The 13591-nt window shown below is 49.9% G+C and overlaps 1 protein-coding gene across 7 annotated transcripts in view; it reads right to left on the reverse strand.

The window, feature by feature from the left end:
• Nucleotides 1-11766, reverse strand: part of LOC133472463 (H(+)/Cl(-) exchange transporter 5-like) — a 27429-nt gene extending 15663 nt beyond the window's left edge. For 2 of the 7 annotated variants that reach the window (XR_009786731.1, XM_061763294.1), the window contains exons 1-15: nucleotides 11633-11762; nucleotides 11247-11325; nucleotides 10747-10792; nucleotides 10557-10679; nucleotides 9168-9331; nucleotides 8925-9024; nucleotides 8656-8843; nucleotides 7942-8064; nucleotides 5360-5566; nucleotides 4298-4378; nucleotides 3999-4233; nucleotides 3754-3929; nucleotides 3523-3663; nucleotides 2495-2681; nucleotides 54-196 (exon numbers count right to left, since the gene is read on the reverse strand). Coding sequence is in view for 5 of the 7 variants with exons in the window: in XM_061763294.1 (XP_061619278.1) it covers nucleotides 54-196; nucleotides 2495-2681; nucleotides 3523-3663; nucleotides 3754-3929; nucleotides 3999-4233; nucleotides 4298-4378; nucleotides 5360-5566; nucleotides 7942-8064; nucleotides 8656-8843; nucleotides 8925-9024; nucleotides 9168-9331; nucleotides 10557-10679; nucleotides 10747-10783 (1905 nt within the window). In the remaining 2 variants the exon portion in view is untranslated. Of the gene's footprint in view, nucleotides 1-53; nucleotides 197-2494; nucleotides 2682-3522; nucleotides 3664-3753; nucleotides 3930-3998; nucleotides 4234-4297; nucleotides 4379-5359; nucleotides 5567-7941; nucleotides 8065-8655; nucleotides 8844-8924; nucleotides 9025-9167; nucleotides 9332-10556; nucleotides 10680-10746; nucleotides 10793-11246; nucleotides 11326-11632 lie in introns of all 7 variants that reach the window. The other 5 variants (XR_009786732.1, XM_061763298.1, XM_061763295.1 and 2 more) reach the window with 5 other exon arrangements.
• Between the last annotated feature and the right edge of the window lie 1825 nt (nucleotides 11767-13591).

Raw genomic sequence — 13591 nt, forward strand, 5'->3', positions numbered from 1 at the left:
GCAAACTCTGACCCGGAACTCGGAACGCACGCAACGCGCACTCGCCGCCTCACCTCGTAGATCCCCTCGCGCCCAAACGCGTCCGCCACCCACTTGCTGGTCATGGTGGCGGCCATGAGCGGCACGATGTACTCCAGGCCGCCCGTCAGCTCGAACATGATCACCACCAGCGACACGGTCATGCGCGTCACGCCGCCTGTGGACAGGAAGGACCGCGTCAGAAGAGACCCGCAAGCGTACAGGCGGGCTGGAGAACAGAAGGAGAGCAAACATTGAGGCCGTGCAGTTGCAGTTGGGCAAAGCACCCGACCTGGTGTGCAGGAAACATGCACCTTTTGCAGGCTGAACATCAACACAAAACTAGGCAGTGAAACATACTGGGAGGGAACAAAATTGTTAATAAATTCAAAAAATCTCACTTATAGGTGACATTCCAAAAAATTATCATTTGGATTTATAAAATCTTCTTCAACTTCAACTTCTCCAATAATCTTTCAAAAGAAAAAGCGTGACACCTTGTAACATTCAACTTTTGTTGCGTTGGTCTTTTCAATTTCCCACCCAAAACAGCGTGCTCACCGAGCTCTCAACATGGCCACTTCTTCTCCTCACGTTTTCATGCGGGCCGCGTTTCATTTCATCATAAAGGCAGCGGGCGTTCAAATCTGTGAGTGCGATGTTGCGACATCGGCTGACCTGACAACAGTTTGCAAGCAGCACTGCCAAAAGCCATCAGTCGCGCTTCCGGCAGCTTCTCGCATGACTCCTCGAGACGCAGCAGCGCACTCTAGTGGCCGGAGTATGGAAGTACACCTGTGCCGTCTACGCGTCCAGCAAATCAAGAAAGTAGTTCTGTCGTGGCCATTTTGTGGCGCTCCTGGACTATGTCTCGAGTGTAGCTGCGTGGAAAGCATTTGGAAAAGTAGTCACCAAGCCACGCTCCCTAGAAAAGCAATATGTCCCATCTGTCGGGCTGAGCGAATACAAAAGCTAATTTGATTTTGGGAAGGGGCGCTAACGTAGGTTATGTGGCAGCGGACAGACGCGCCGCACAGCACTCCAACTCTGGCGCGAGGGCAAAGAGCCAAGGAATCCAGCCATCCATTTTCCTTACCGATTATCCTCCTAAATACGCACGCATGCAAACGCATTATCGTTCGCCGCTGCCTGTTGTACCAGGTGCGTCGTTTGAGTGTCTGTGTGACGTTCTGCCGTGGAACGGTTGCCGCGCGGCGCTCGTCAAGTTCGCATGAGTCGGCCACCAAAAGTGGGCGCGATTTGGAGTTTCAAAATCAAACGGCGCGGCGCAAGTGCTGCGGGAGTTGCTTGAACGCTGCTGGCGTAAGTAACGTTCATTTGACCATTTGCTTTGTAAAGTCCACTTCATGATCGACCTCTGTGTTCTACTGAGCGGTTTGGCTTTTACAAACTATCCAAACAATAAATTACACACGTGTGTGTGTGTGTGTGTTTTGTTTTTCTGTATAGTTTCCTCTCCTATTGCAATATGTATCGCAGGGTTCCAAAAATATCCCAATGTCGTGCAGCTCCACGTGAGCTCCTTTAATAGGGCCAAGCGTTGCGAGCGAGCGAGCGAGCGAGAACCTACGCGTGCTGTTTGTCGAGGCTGCAGCATGACGTCGCTCCGACGCCTCCGCATCACGGGAGCAGGTGGAAAGTCATTGGTGTTCAATTGCAACCTATCAAACGATTCATCTTGTCTCCTCACACACGCACACAAACACACACCCCGATAAATCAGCATCATACCATTACAAGCCGACTCCAGACATCATCCACATTTTTGGAATAGCCATGATTAGAAACTGTATTCCTCTTAATCCTTAATTCTGTTCATTCAAGAGATACAATTGTAGCGGTCGACCGGTTCGCATTTCTGAGGACCCGGGTTCAAATCCGGCCCCGTGCCTGCGTGGCTTTTCTCCGGGAACTCCGGTTTCCTCCCACATCCCCAAAACACGCAGGCGAGGTTAATTGAAGACTCTAAATGAAATGCTTGTTGATTTAGATGTGCCCTGCGACTGGCTGGCGACCAGTTCGGGGTGTACCGCGCCTCTCGCCCGAAGGCGGCTGGGATAGGCGACCCACGTGGGGAGAAGCGCTATGGAGACACACTTCTTTTCATTTTGTCTTCAAAGGGCAAAACCAGGGCCAAGTAGTCTTTACTATTGAAGTTTGACACCAAGTTGACATGACTGGACTGTTTTGTTATGTATGCGTTTCATTTGACACACAAATAAATGCACTCAACGGCTACGTTGCCATAAATGGGCTTCCAGAGGAGAAGACAATTCAGAGGATGGCACTCAAAGCATCCTGTGCAAAGTCTTGACTCTTTCCCCCCCCCTTCATTTTGCATTTCCGCATCTTCTCCAAGCACAACCGAGACGTCACCCACACATCGTCGTACTTGTCCTGAAATTCCTCCCGACCGATCAGATCTAGCTAGGAGGTAGATACGCCGTCGTCTCACCGAGGCACGCGGCGGCGCCCACCATGGCGTAGAGGCCCGGCGTGATGCAGTCGGTGCCGGGCGAGCACCAGCCTCGGAAGAGGAGCCAGTCGCGGTTGTAGTAGGCCAGCTGCTCCGTGCCCACGCCCAGCAGCCTCCCCGCGATGGCACCCACCGCCATGCTGGGAATGAACAGTCCCGACGGAACCTGCGCGTGCGCACACACACCACACCACCACCACCGCATTATTACTCGCCAACAGATTTCCACATCTTTTTTCTTCTTGACCACAAGCAGTGGCTCACAGCTCACGTTCGCAAACTTTTCGCTTTTCCACGGACCCCCTCGTAATCCGACTACCACGTGTACCCCGAAATGCCAAACAAATGAAAAAGTTGCCTTTTGGGGGGAAGAAAAATGACATTCCAAAAAAGTGACAATCAATTCATATTTTGTTAGAGTAAAAAAAGTTGTGTATTTTAGGATAAAAAGTGGTGATGTTAAGTTCAAAAACGGAAGAATGTCATTTTAATAAGTCAACTTCAATATGACAGCTTTATGCCTTTTTTTTCTCGAAGGGTTGCTTTGAAAAAAATACAGCCTTTGTTCTCAAAAACCTAGGAAGCCTGTAACCCCGTCACGATAGGGCTTTTTTTCATTGAAACGAGGATGTCGCAGTGCGGACGACCGCTGAGCACATCTGCCTCGACAGTTCTGGGGGCCGCCTGTGTGGACTTTGCATGTCCATGAGAAGCGGGAAAGAAAATGGATGGATGGATGGATGGATATGTCACAATTACGCCAGAGCTTTTCATGGGTCCAAAGGTAAGGTAGGAAGGAGTCGTGATGTTGGTTTTATTGGTTCCCATTTGCAAGTGTGCACTTGCAAATGAAATGACCTCACTTTGACAACCAGTGGGTTAGGTTACTCTGAAGCAAAATAAGCAGAACAAAGAAAGGGGAAAGTAGACTGAAATTGCCATCATCGGTCTCCATAAAACGCATTTGAAACGAAGGAAACGTGTGTGTGTGTGTGTGTGTGAGAGACCTTCATGCCAAACGTGATGACGGTGATGATCATCTTGAAGAGCAAGGCCAGAGCCAGCTGCCACAGAGCGGTGTAGAGACCTTCCCCCGCTGGCCGGTCCGCCTGGCTGTCCCCCACGCCGGTTTGGGACGTGTTAGTGGGCTGGTGGGGGGGGGGGGGGGGGGGTCGGGGGGGGGCACGGCGGAAACTTAATCCATCGCAACACAACAAAAAGACAAAGTGCACACCCACCCGTTTGTATCCGCAGAGCTGCGAGGAATCGAGCAGCGAGCAATCATTGAAAAGTTCTGAAATGAGCTCGGCCCCGCTCATTCTGGTGTAGCCGTTTGGGAAAGCCAGCAAGGCGGTCAGCGCCGCCACCAACAGGACCTCCATCACCGGGTAGTGGCCCAGACGGGTCGACTTGCCTGGTGGGGACGCACGCATGGTCTTCAAAACGCACGCACGCACGCAGGCAGGCAGGCAGGAGCACTCACGTCTGCGGCACCACGCAATGTTAGCCTTGATGAAGAGCGCCCCCCACAGGCCTCCGAAAATGCCCAAGAGGACGAAGGGCGCCAGCTCCACCAGGTGCCAGGGAGAGTGAAACTCCACGTAGAAGAGAACCAGTCGGCTGTTGCCAAACGGGTTGATGGAGCGCAGCGTGAAGGCGGCCACCAGGGCGGCGAAGAACGAACGCCACAGAGTTTTCAAAGGGAAGTAGTAGCTCACCTGTGCCACGCAAGAAACACGTTTTACGCACACGGGCATGAAGAGCGAAACAAACACTCCTCACCTCCTCCAAGCTGAAGAGGACGCCGCCGATCGGAGCGCCGAAGGCCACCGACACGCCCACCGCCGCCGCCGCCGACAACACCTGAGCGAGAGCACAACGGGCAACTTTCACCGGAGCCGAGACGGGGGAGGGGCCTCTCCTAATCCTAACGTCAATTAAATAGGACCCAGAAATGCCAACAGAATGGAAAAGCTTTTTTCTTGACATACGACAAATGTTCTGAGAATAAAGTCGTGTTTGTTCGAAACAACAAGCCATCGCCTTTTGTGGGCAAAAATGTTGGAATGTTACGAGCCTAAAATCAAGTGAATTTCCAAAAGACAACTTTACTCTTATGAAATGAGAGTAAATTTAATTCTGGAATGGACGCCATGCATCCATCCATCCATCGCCCGTACCGTTTTATCCTCACAAGGGTCGCAGGCGTGCCGGAGCCTATCCCAGCCGACTGCGGGCGAGAGGCGGGGTACACCCTGAACCGGTCGCCAGCCCGTCGCAGGGCACATACAAACAAATTCACACCTACGGGCAATCGACCTACCGTGCATGATTTTGGGATGCGGGAGCAAACCCACACAGGCACGGGGGAGAACACGCAAACTCCACACAGGCGGGGCCGGGATTTGAACCCCGGTCCTCAGAACTGTGAGGCAGATGTGCTAACCAGTCGCCCACCGTATTCTTGAAGAAACTTTTTTTTTTTTGGCTGAAAACAACACTTTTTTGGCGATGATCCGTCACAATCAGAGCTATTAATTGGACCCGCGACGTGTAAGGTTGTAACACGGGCCTTTCTCTCAGCTGAAGACGCAGAGTATGACGTTTGGACACACGAGATACGAGCCTTCGCATGTCGGGGGATACTCGTATACAGTCCGTTTGGCCGGGATTCAGCCGTCTTCGTTTGTCACAAGCTGAGGTGAGGAAAAGTCATCGCTTTCCTGTGCTTGTCCCCTTATGCCGCTACGCACTTGAAATGATACTAAATAATCACTGATGGCCATTTATGACTTGAGCGACCCCCGAGCTAATGGCTGCTGTACAGTTCGGATTTAGGGCTACCTCTCTCCGCTTAGCCTCGTTCTTGCGGTATTTGGTGAAGAGGTGGCAAAGGATGTTAGCGCAGCAGCAGGCTACGTGGACCAGCGGGCCTTCCTTGCCCAAGCTGAGCCCGGACGACACGGCCAGCACCAGCGTGACCGTCTTGACGATCAGCGTCCACTTGCCCAAGTAGCCGCGGATGATGAAACCGCTCAGGATGGTTTTGATCTGCAGACGGTAGACCAAAGTCACAACAACTGAGGAGACAAAAAACAAAAGAGCAAGACAGCGTGGCCCCACTTTTGAAACTTTCAATTGTTTTGGAAGTCCTAATTTAGAGCTTCAGTGCAGTACCATGCGAGGGCACAACATGCATGCACTGAGCTCTGCTGGAAGGCATGCGGCGTGATTGAGAGGAACAACAACAGGTGGCATAGTACCCCGTTTTGACATTTTGGGGTTTGTTTGTTCAGAATCCGAATCCGAATCATCTTGATTTGCCAAGTATGTCCAAAACACACACAAGGAATTTGTCTCCGGTAGTTGGAGCCGCTGGAGTACGACAACAGACGGTCAATTTATAGAACTGCGTGCGCTAAATTGATGTATTTGTGCAAAAAGATGCAGAGTCCTCGAGCACTTAGAGCAGTTCCAATAACTAATATTGCAATAGACCGGCGCAATGTGCCATTGTGCAACAAACACCATTGTGGTGATTCCATGCCGCAGCCTCCGAGTATTGCTGGACAAGGCTCGAATCAAGCGGTCTCACAAAATTCTAAATTCACATTTTGCACCTCTTAAAACACATTGAAAAGCGAAACCGCCGATCACAGATGGTTCGCTGCGCTCAGCGGATGCACAGAAGTGACGACGCGATTAGCTCGTTACCAAAAAGGGAGAAGTGAAGCGAAGCTCGGTTGCCGGCAAAGCTGACTTCATGAGAAAAATGCAAGCGCAAAAGATGGGAAAGGGCCAAAGTGTGGTAGCATTTCATAGCGGAATGCAAGGAGAGCGCCCGCGTGACCTCTCTCTCCGAGGATGACGCTATACGGGCCTCCGTATGTCGGGAGGGCTCAGCCGGCGTCTTTGTTTATCGTAAACACCGTATTTGGCAACCGGTTCAGTGCGGCCGCTGCCGCCATTCACGTTTGCAGAGCAGCTGGTGGGTGCGCGAGGTGCGTTCACGGACACTGCGTAAACGGACTATACTATAACAATTGCAAAAATGGATTACTCGGTAAATGATTTGTATCAGAATGCTTTAGTTCACTGTACGATCACACTGGAATAAAATGGAATTCATTTTGTTTTGTCACATAAGAATAGATCAGATCCAATAGTTTGTCAATACAGGCAGCCCGAGCTGCAATGACTTCAAAGTTCTCAATGTCCTTTCACCATCGGTCCTGTCATAATGTGTTGCGTGTTTTTGTTTGAAAAAGACCATTCCCAACACGTTTTGCCTCATGTAGGCTAAGGAAAGCCGCAGATGGCTACCAACGTGGACTGAATGGCTGGCAACATGGGGGAAATCAAATGAGGGCAATAACACGTCAGCAACATATTGAGAGAGAGAGAAAAAAAGAACTATCAACTAGTTCATTTTTGGAACGGCGATCTCTACTTTTTTTCTTGTTTTTTTCTTTTAACTAGTCCGCGTAGAAAAAGAACTTTCCCAACACCGATGCTCCTTACATACAGGGTGCTTCAAAGTTTCGCTCAGTGTCGTCCCTGTGTGACATCCGGCCAGTACGCGACCATCTGATCTGTAAGTAGCTGCGCTTTGAGTGGCGGAGGTGAAAAACATGGCAGGAAGAGGAATAACGAGTCAAACGGGTTCATGCACCCAAACGGACGAGGGTTTCGGAGAATACTGGGCTACTAAAGTATTGGATGGCTGCAGCCCAACATTCAATTCCTCCATTATAGTGTCGTAGTTTTGTTTCATACAATTCCTGTGCAATAAAGCTGCAAAAAATGGCTTGCTCCTCAAAATGAAGAAATGATGAGCAACACTGTTTCTCAAAGCACAAAACAACATTTCAAGCCTTGGTCGTATGTGTTGCTGCCCCGTGCGCGTGAAAGTAGCAGCCGTTTTGAAGGGGTACAATGACCCCAACACCTACGCTACAGGTAACTGCCGTTAGCACGTCTATGAACTACAGACTTTTGATATTCTATGGTTTGGTTGTACACTTGAGTGTTTCGATATACAATGTCGAATTCTCAGTCCACGTCAACTGGGAGCTTTTCAAGCAAGCGCGCTTGAGCCCTTATTTGGAGAACTGCCACTGAACAAGCAACTCTTTCAAAGTGTCTTCTAGACGTTTAGCGCATATAGGTGGTGGTTTTTATATTGTCTCTCTCTATATGGCGGATTTTCACCTGCCGTGGGTTAGGGTCTGGACAGTTTCCCCTGTAAAAACTGGAGTCGATTAGCCTGACGTACCTAATGTTATGGCCGTTAAACGTGTGCGCAAAATGGCCTGCCGAGCTGGAAAGGTCGGCGTTGTGCGCGCGCTTTGGGCAAAACGGACCCTTCAACTCCAGAAAGAAAAACACAAGGGCTTGAAAAAGAATGTTCTGGAGATTGGACTCACCTCAGGTATTCCCGAGCCGCACGCGTACGGAGCGAACGCGCGCACCAGTGTCACGGCCAGGAAGGCGAACAGAAGAGCCCAGAACATGTACATCAGGTAGTTGACCGTGTAGGCAAGGGCCCCCTGAGGAACGGCACACACACACAGACACACACACACACACACGCGCGCAGGGGCCTCGTATACAGTTGAGGAAATCATTCCTGGATTTCGTCAGTCTACCCGCTGACAAAGACGCCGGCACCACTTTGCAGCGGCCTTTCCTTTCACACACGAAACGAGTCGGCCCAATTGGTCTCAGATTTGAATTCCACTGCATGCGCTAAATTGACGTATTTGCATGTACAGTGGACCCCCGCTGCATGTTTGGTTGAGCGGGCGACTAGTTTGAAGGTTTTCTTGGTGTTTACGGCCGTTTGTTGTCTCAAAGAGGCGTACCACACATACTTGGAAACAGTATATTGCCACAAGAAAAGTATTTTCAGACTTTTTCTGCCATGTGCGAGAAAAGGTCCTCCTCCCACACTGTGCAAACCGAACGACGTTTGCAAAGGCAATCCTGTTCGCGCCCGGTTTGTTGATCAGCTTGTGCGAGCGAGCGCCCGTTTTTGCCTTTCGTAAATGCGGCGCGGGGTGTCGTGAAAGCTCGCGGGCAAAGTCTCGTTTCCTCTCATTGAATAGGACGCAAAAGTAACGGTGCGAAACGGGCAGTACCTCGGCGGTCCCGGTGATGAGCTGGGCCCAGCTCTGCCACTGAGGACAGCGGTCTCGCTCCTGGAAAGTGGTCTGGTTGGACGTCCAGCAGCAGTGTTCGTGGTTGAACCAGAAACCCGCCAGACACACGCCGCCCTTCATGTCCGTCAGCCAGTGGGCGGCGATGTCGATGCCGCCCGCCACGGCGCCTGGCGGCGCGAAAGCCGCGACGGCGAACTCCGGTCAACGGGAAGAGACCGAGGCGAGGGCGGCGGCCGGACCGCGCGTACCTGACATGAGGCCCACCAGAAGCATGAGCAGCCAACCCGAGAAGGCGTCGCTGACGCTGAGCAGCAGAGCCGACACGGACTCTTTGCTCTTGTTGCTAATCTAAACAAACAAAACACACACAAAAGCAAACGGAACACCTTCAAAAACATATCACAAAACAGCCGCAAACACAAACACAGACAGACACATGAAAACGCCCAAAACAAACCCAACCACCCAAAGGAAACCAGGCCAGAACGGACCTCTCGGTGCCGGTCGCGGTCCTTGCTCTTCTCGCGGACCCAGTCGATGGTGTTGAAGTCCTCGTAGGTGCCCACACCCGGCACCGGGTCCTCCGGGAGGTCTGCCGGTTTGCCGACGCCGTTCACGGCTCTGCCTCCCCCGCTGCCGTACCCCTCGTAACCTCCTGGGGGAGCCACATGGACGGAGGCACTGGGTCACAACAACAACAACAACAACAGCAACAACTGTTCCGCTCTTCTTTGTCTTTGCGTTTCCATGGAAAGGCCTTTGCGCATGTCTTCCAGATCCTCGATATCCAGCTCAAGGTCCGTGTACTAGTATGCTCTTTGTTCTCACATGTACAACAAGTCATGACATTTCTACACACTAGTAAAACACACTAGTCAGACAATGGCATTGTACGAGTGAGGCAATACTACTAGTACTACTTAGTAGGGTACAGGAGCCGACGAGTGTGTGACACATGCCTTCGAGTTGGGCCTGGCAGTGTTACTAGTGCAGAAAAGTTGTTTACTATTCAAGTTTAGTTGTGTATAAGGAGAAGGCCAAAAGTGGCACTGTTAGTGGAAAAAGGCTACTAGTAAGACAGTCGTATGCTGGATTGTCTTTCTAATGAGCGCACTAGTATATGGAAATCATTTCTCGTCATTTGGGAGTCAGGAACGATGAATCAATGCAAACCCAATTACTGCGTTGGCAATCATGAACTAATTCCTCCAACGGATTTGAAGTGGACCTTTTCAGGAACCATGTAGGAAGACCGCAAGTTGGCACGGCCAACCCACCCAGACTTTGCTTTTTCAGTTCACTGCGGAGGAAGTGAAAAGACAAAAAGACCGACCGGACCAGTTCCACCACTTGGATTCAGCTCAACACGCCTCCGACTAAAACGCAAAGGGAACGTGAGCCTTTGACCCGAAGGATCTCCGCGCTCTGCTCGTTATCGACTCGTTATCTTTCCACCTTTGTACACAGAGCGCTCACACACCCGGCCCGTCGTCTGAGCTCTTCGTCGCGCGGATCCTTCTCGAGCCCAAAAGGTCAACGCAAAGGAAACTAGACGAGTCTCAAAACCAAGGCCAAATGCGGTCGGACCTGCTCAGGAAGAAACCTTCCAGAAACAAAAGAAAGAAATCGAACTCGGGCTCACACGCCGCCATACGTCTCGAAGTTACTTTGACAACGCTCGGCTACAGGCGGTGCTATCGGTGCCAAAGTCGAGGCCATGTTAGCCAATCAGAAAGCCCAACGGTCAACGGTCAGAATGGTCCGAGTGGCGTGGACACATGGTTAATGCCACACTTGAACACTTGTCCCACGAAGCCGTTTAAAACAAACCATAAAACAAATGATAACGCCGGGGTCCGGTTTGCGTCAGTGGCGAGTACCCGAACCGAGTGGCGGGACGTCGTCCGTGGAAGAGAAATCCAGCGTGACCCCGCCGATGTCCACCATCTCGTCGTCGTCGTCGTCGTCGTCCTCGCCGCCGCGGTGCTCCATCACGGTCGCGCCTGTCATGCGACCACACCAAAGGTCAGATTGGGGACAAAGCACTGCACACATGACCTCCAAACGCACCGTCTCCGCCGAGCCTTGCGGACCACACGTGGCTCATTGAAGCGTCCTTGTTCATAGACGTGTGACACCGAAGACAAAAACATAACAGAAGACGTCTGTCAGCGGTGTCAAAAGTGCAGATGTTACTGGCAAGTAACAGTCGTTCCACCAGGCCACTGAATTGTCTTTCTCGTGCTTAAGGAGGTCAGGAATGATGAACGATCGCAAACGCAATCATTCAGTCATTCCTGACTCCCTAATCACGACAAAGGGATTTTTCACTTCTACTGTAGGTCCCCAGTCGGAGTGGCCAATCCAACCACACTCAGCAACTCTTGACAGATTGTCCTTTTTGGGAAATGCCAACATTTGCATGAAGGAGTATGTTGGGAAAAGGCAGATCTCGAGGAGGATTTGTTTGAAACAGGTCAGCTCTCACAAGGACACGTTTGTCGGAGAGAGACAAGTGGAGAAGACAATTTGTTGGGAAATGCGAATGCGACGTTCAAGGCACATCTTACCCGTGGGAGAAGACAATCTCGGCTGGCCGATGAAGTCTCGTGACTCGGATTCAGTTCCAAGTCTTCGGATCTTCGTCTTCTGGAAACGAAAGAAAGCTGCTAAACCGCTCAAATCTCGCGTCGTTGTCGCCCGTCATAGAACAGCTACAAATCAAGTGAGGGGCCCTTAACGTTCAGAGAACGAAACCTTTGGTTCAAATGGGTCCTCGTCGTCTGTGTTGTGTTTTTCTTCTTAAATTAGCTCACTACTCGCAGCTAAAATCACACTAAAACACGCGCACAAACAAACTCGTTGAGTTTCAACCAAACTGACATTTTTTCTCTTCAACCTTGAATACAATACACGTTGCCGTAAAAACTACAAAGCCCAAATATCTATGATTTACCTTTGACGTAATTTAATCCGTTGTCACTTGTTCAGCTTTGTTGTGAAGTCCCTTCACTTCCGGAAAGCGCGTCCGCCCATCTCTTGACAGGAGCAAGATGGCAGGAAAAGCAATCGAGTTCAGAGCCGTCGACGCCTCTGCAAGTAGGTCAGTGGAGCATTTGGACTCTTCGGCAGCGCCTTCATCAACATTGTTATCAAATAGGGATTTTGACATCACATTCCTGCTTAAAGATGACCCTTTTCGGACAACGTGTCTTTTTCGAACAAATCTTCGAGCGCTACCCCCTTTTCAAACAAATTCTCATCTCATTTTGTTAAACCAATTTGTTATTCTTTAACAAATGTCTTTTTCTAATTTTCTCAACTGCATTTATAGAGCACTTTTTAAAAACACAGCTGATATATATATATATATATATACACATACATAAATATATATATATATAAACATATTATATATATACATATACATACATACATATATATATACATATACATACATATATATACATATATATATATATATATATATACACACACACATACATATATATATAAACATATTATATATATATATATATATATATATATATATAAACACACACACATATATATATCAGTCAGAGAATAACTATAACCTGAGAATCATTGACACGTTTTTGCGCAGCAAGATCAGACCCTGACAAATGTGCACGAGACCTTTTTCACAACTTGGTGTTGACATTTGTCAGACTGAATGGTCCACATGAGAGCAGCGATGTCATCCTAAATATACAGTATATATAATCTTGAAAAAGTCCGAACCGGTGGGGAGAAGCTCCGAGGTGTCTATTTCGACTTCCGGCGGGGCGAGAGCACAAAAAGCAACACAACAAGAGCGTAATGCCAAAAGCGGTAGATTTTATTGAGTGCACAAAAAGAAAGCGTTGTGGATGTCACATGCCTTCACAACAGGAAGAACGCGCACAGTAGTTCAACAAATCAAACAGCAGTTATGTGAAGTCAGAACGCCGCGGAGGACATCCTCGTGGGGTCGGCCGCGTTTGGAATCGCCGGCTCGCGCCACATTCGCACCGAGCGACTTGGCTTTGGGAAAAGATCGACCTCCTTCCACGTCTGCGAGACAAAGTAAGGCAGCGACGCTAGCGGCCTTTTTGATGTGGACACGCTCAAACCAATTCTCATTTGGATTTGTCAAACAGATTCTTGGCCTTTCTCACCGATTCTCCTGGAAATCTGAGCCTTTTCCAACACATTCTCATCTTGAAAGAAATGTGTGTGTCCCTTTCCAGAAGAACAACAACGAAGAAGAAGAAGAAGAAGAAGAAGAAGAAGAATCCCATCCACATCCGAGCCTTTTCCAACACATTCTCATCTAGATTTGTGTTTTGGGAACAAATTTGTCCTTTTGGAACCAATCCAACAGATTGTCAAGCTCTGACCCTAACCCTCACAAACGTTTTACCTTTGCAAACTCATTGGAATTCTTTTCTGGAGATTGTCCTATGCGACGATTTCAAGCACAGCCTGAGCGCCAAGAGGTGCGAGTTCCAATGTCCTCCGGTACAAATGGGAATTCCCAAACTGTGCCTAATAGAACAACTCGAGGCTGGTAGCCAATGAGCGAAAAGGAGGAAATGGTGCCTGGCTGGAAATAGAAAAGAGGTTACATTCCTATAATAATTGACTAATTAGGCTCCCGTTACCAGTTAGCAAAGCGTCAAAGGCGGCACCGTGTGCTCGGAATCTAGGCCGGCTTTTGTCCTCGTTTCTCCCGGTCGGCGCGCGGAACAGAGGGAAATCTGACACCCGGCGAGCGGAGCGGGCGCACCGGTAACACGACGCCGGCCGCCGGTCGGGGCTAGGGCGCGAGGCGTTCGGGTTACCAAAGCGCCGAGGCCGACGTGTCAAACGTCACGCCTCCAGAAACCTCCGAATAAGATGGGCTGCGCTTTCC

The sequence above is a fragment of the Phyllopteryx taeniolatus genome, chromosome 23, assembly GCF_024500385.1.
Source record: "Phyllopteryx taeniolatus isolate TA_2022b chromosome 23, UOR_Ptae_1.2, whole genome shotgun sequence".
NCBI lineage: Eukaryota > Metazoa > Chordata > Actinopteri > Syngnathiformes > Syngnathidae > Phyllopteryx > Phyllopteryx taeniolatus.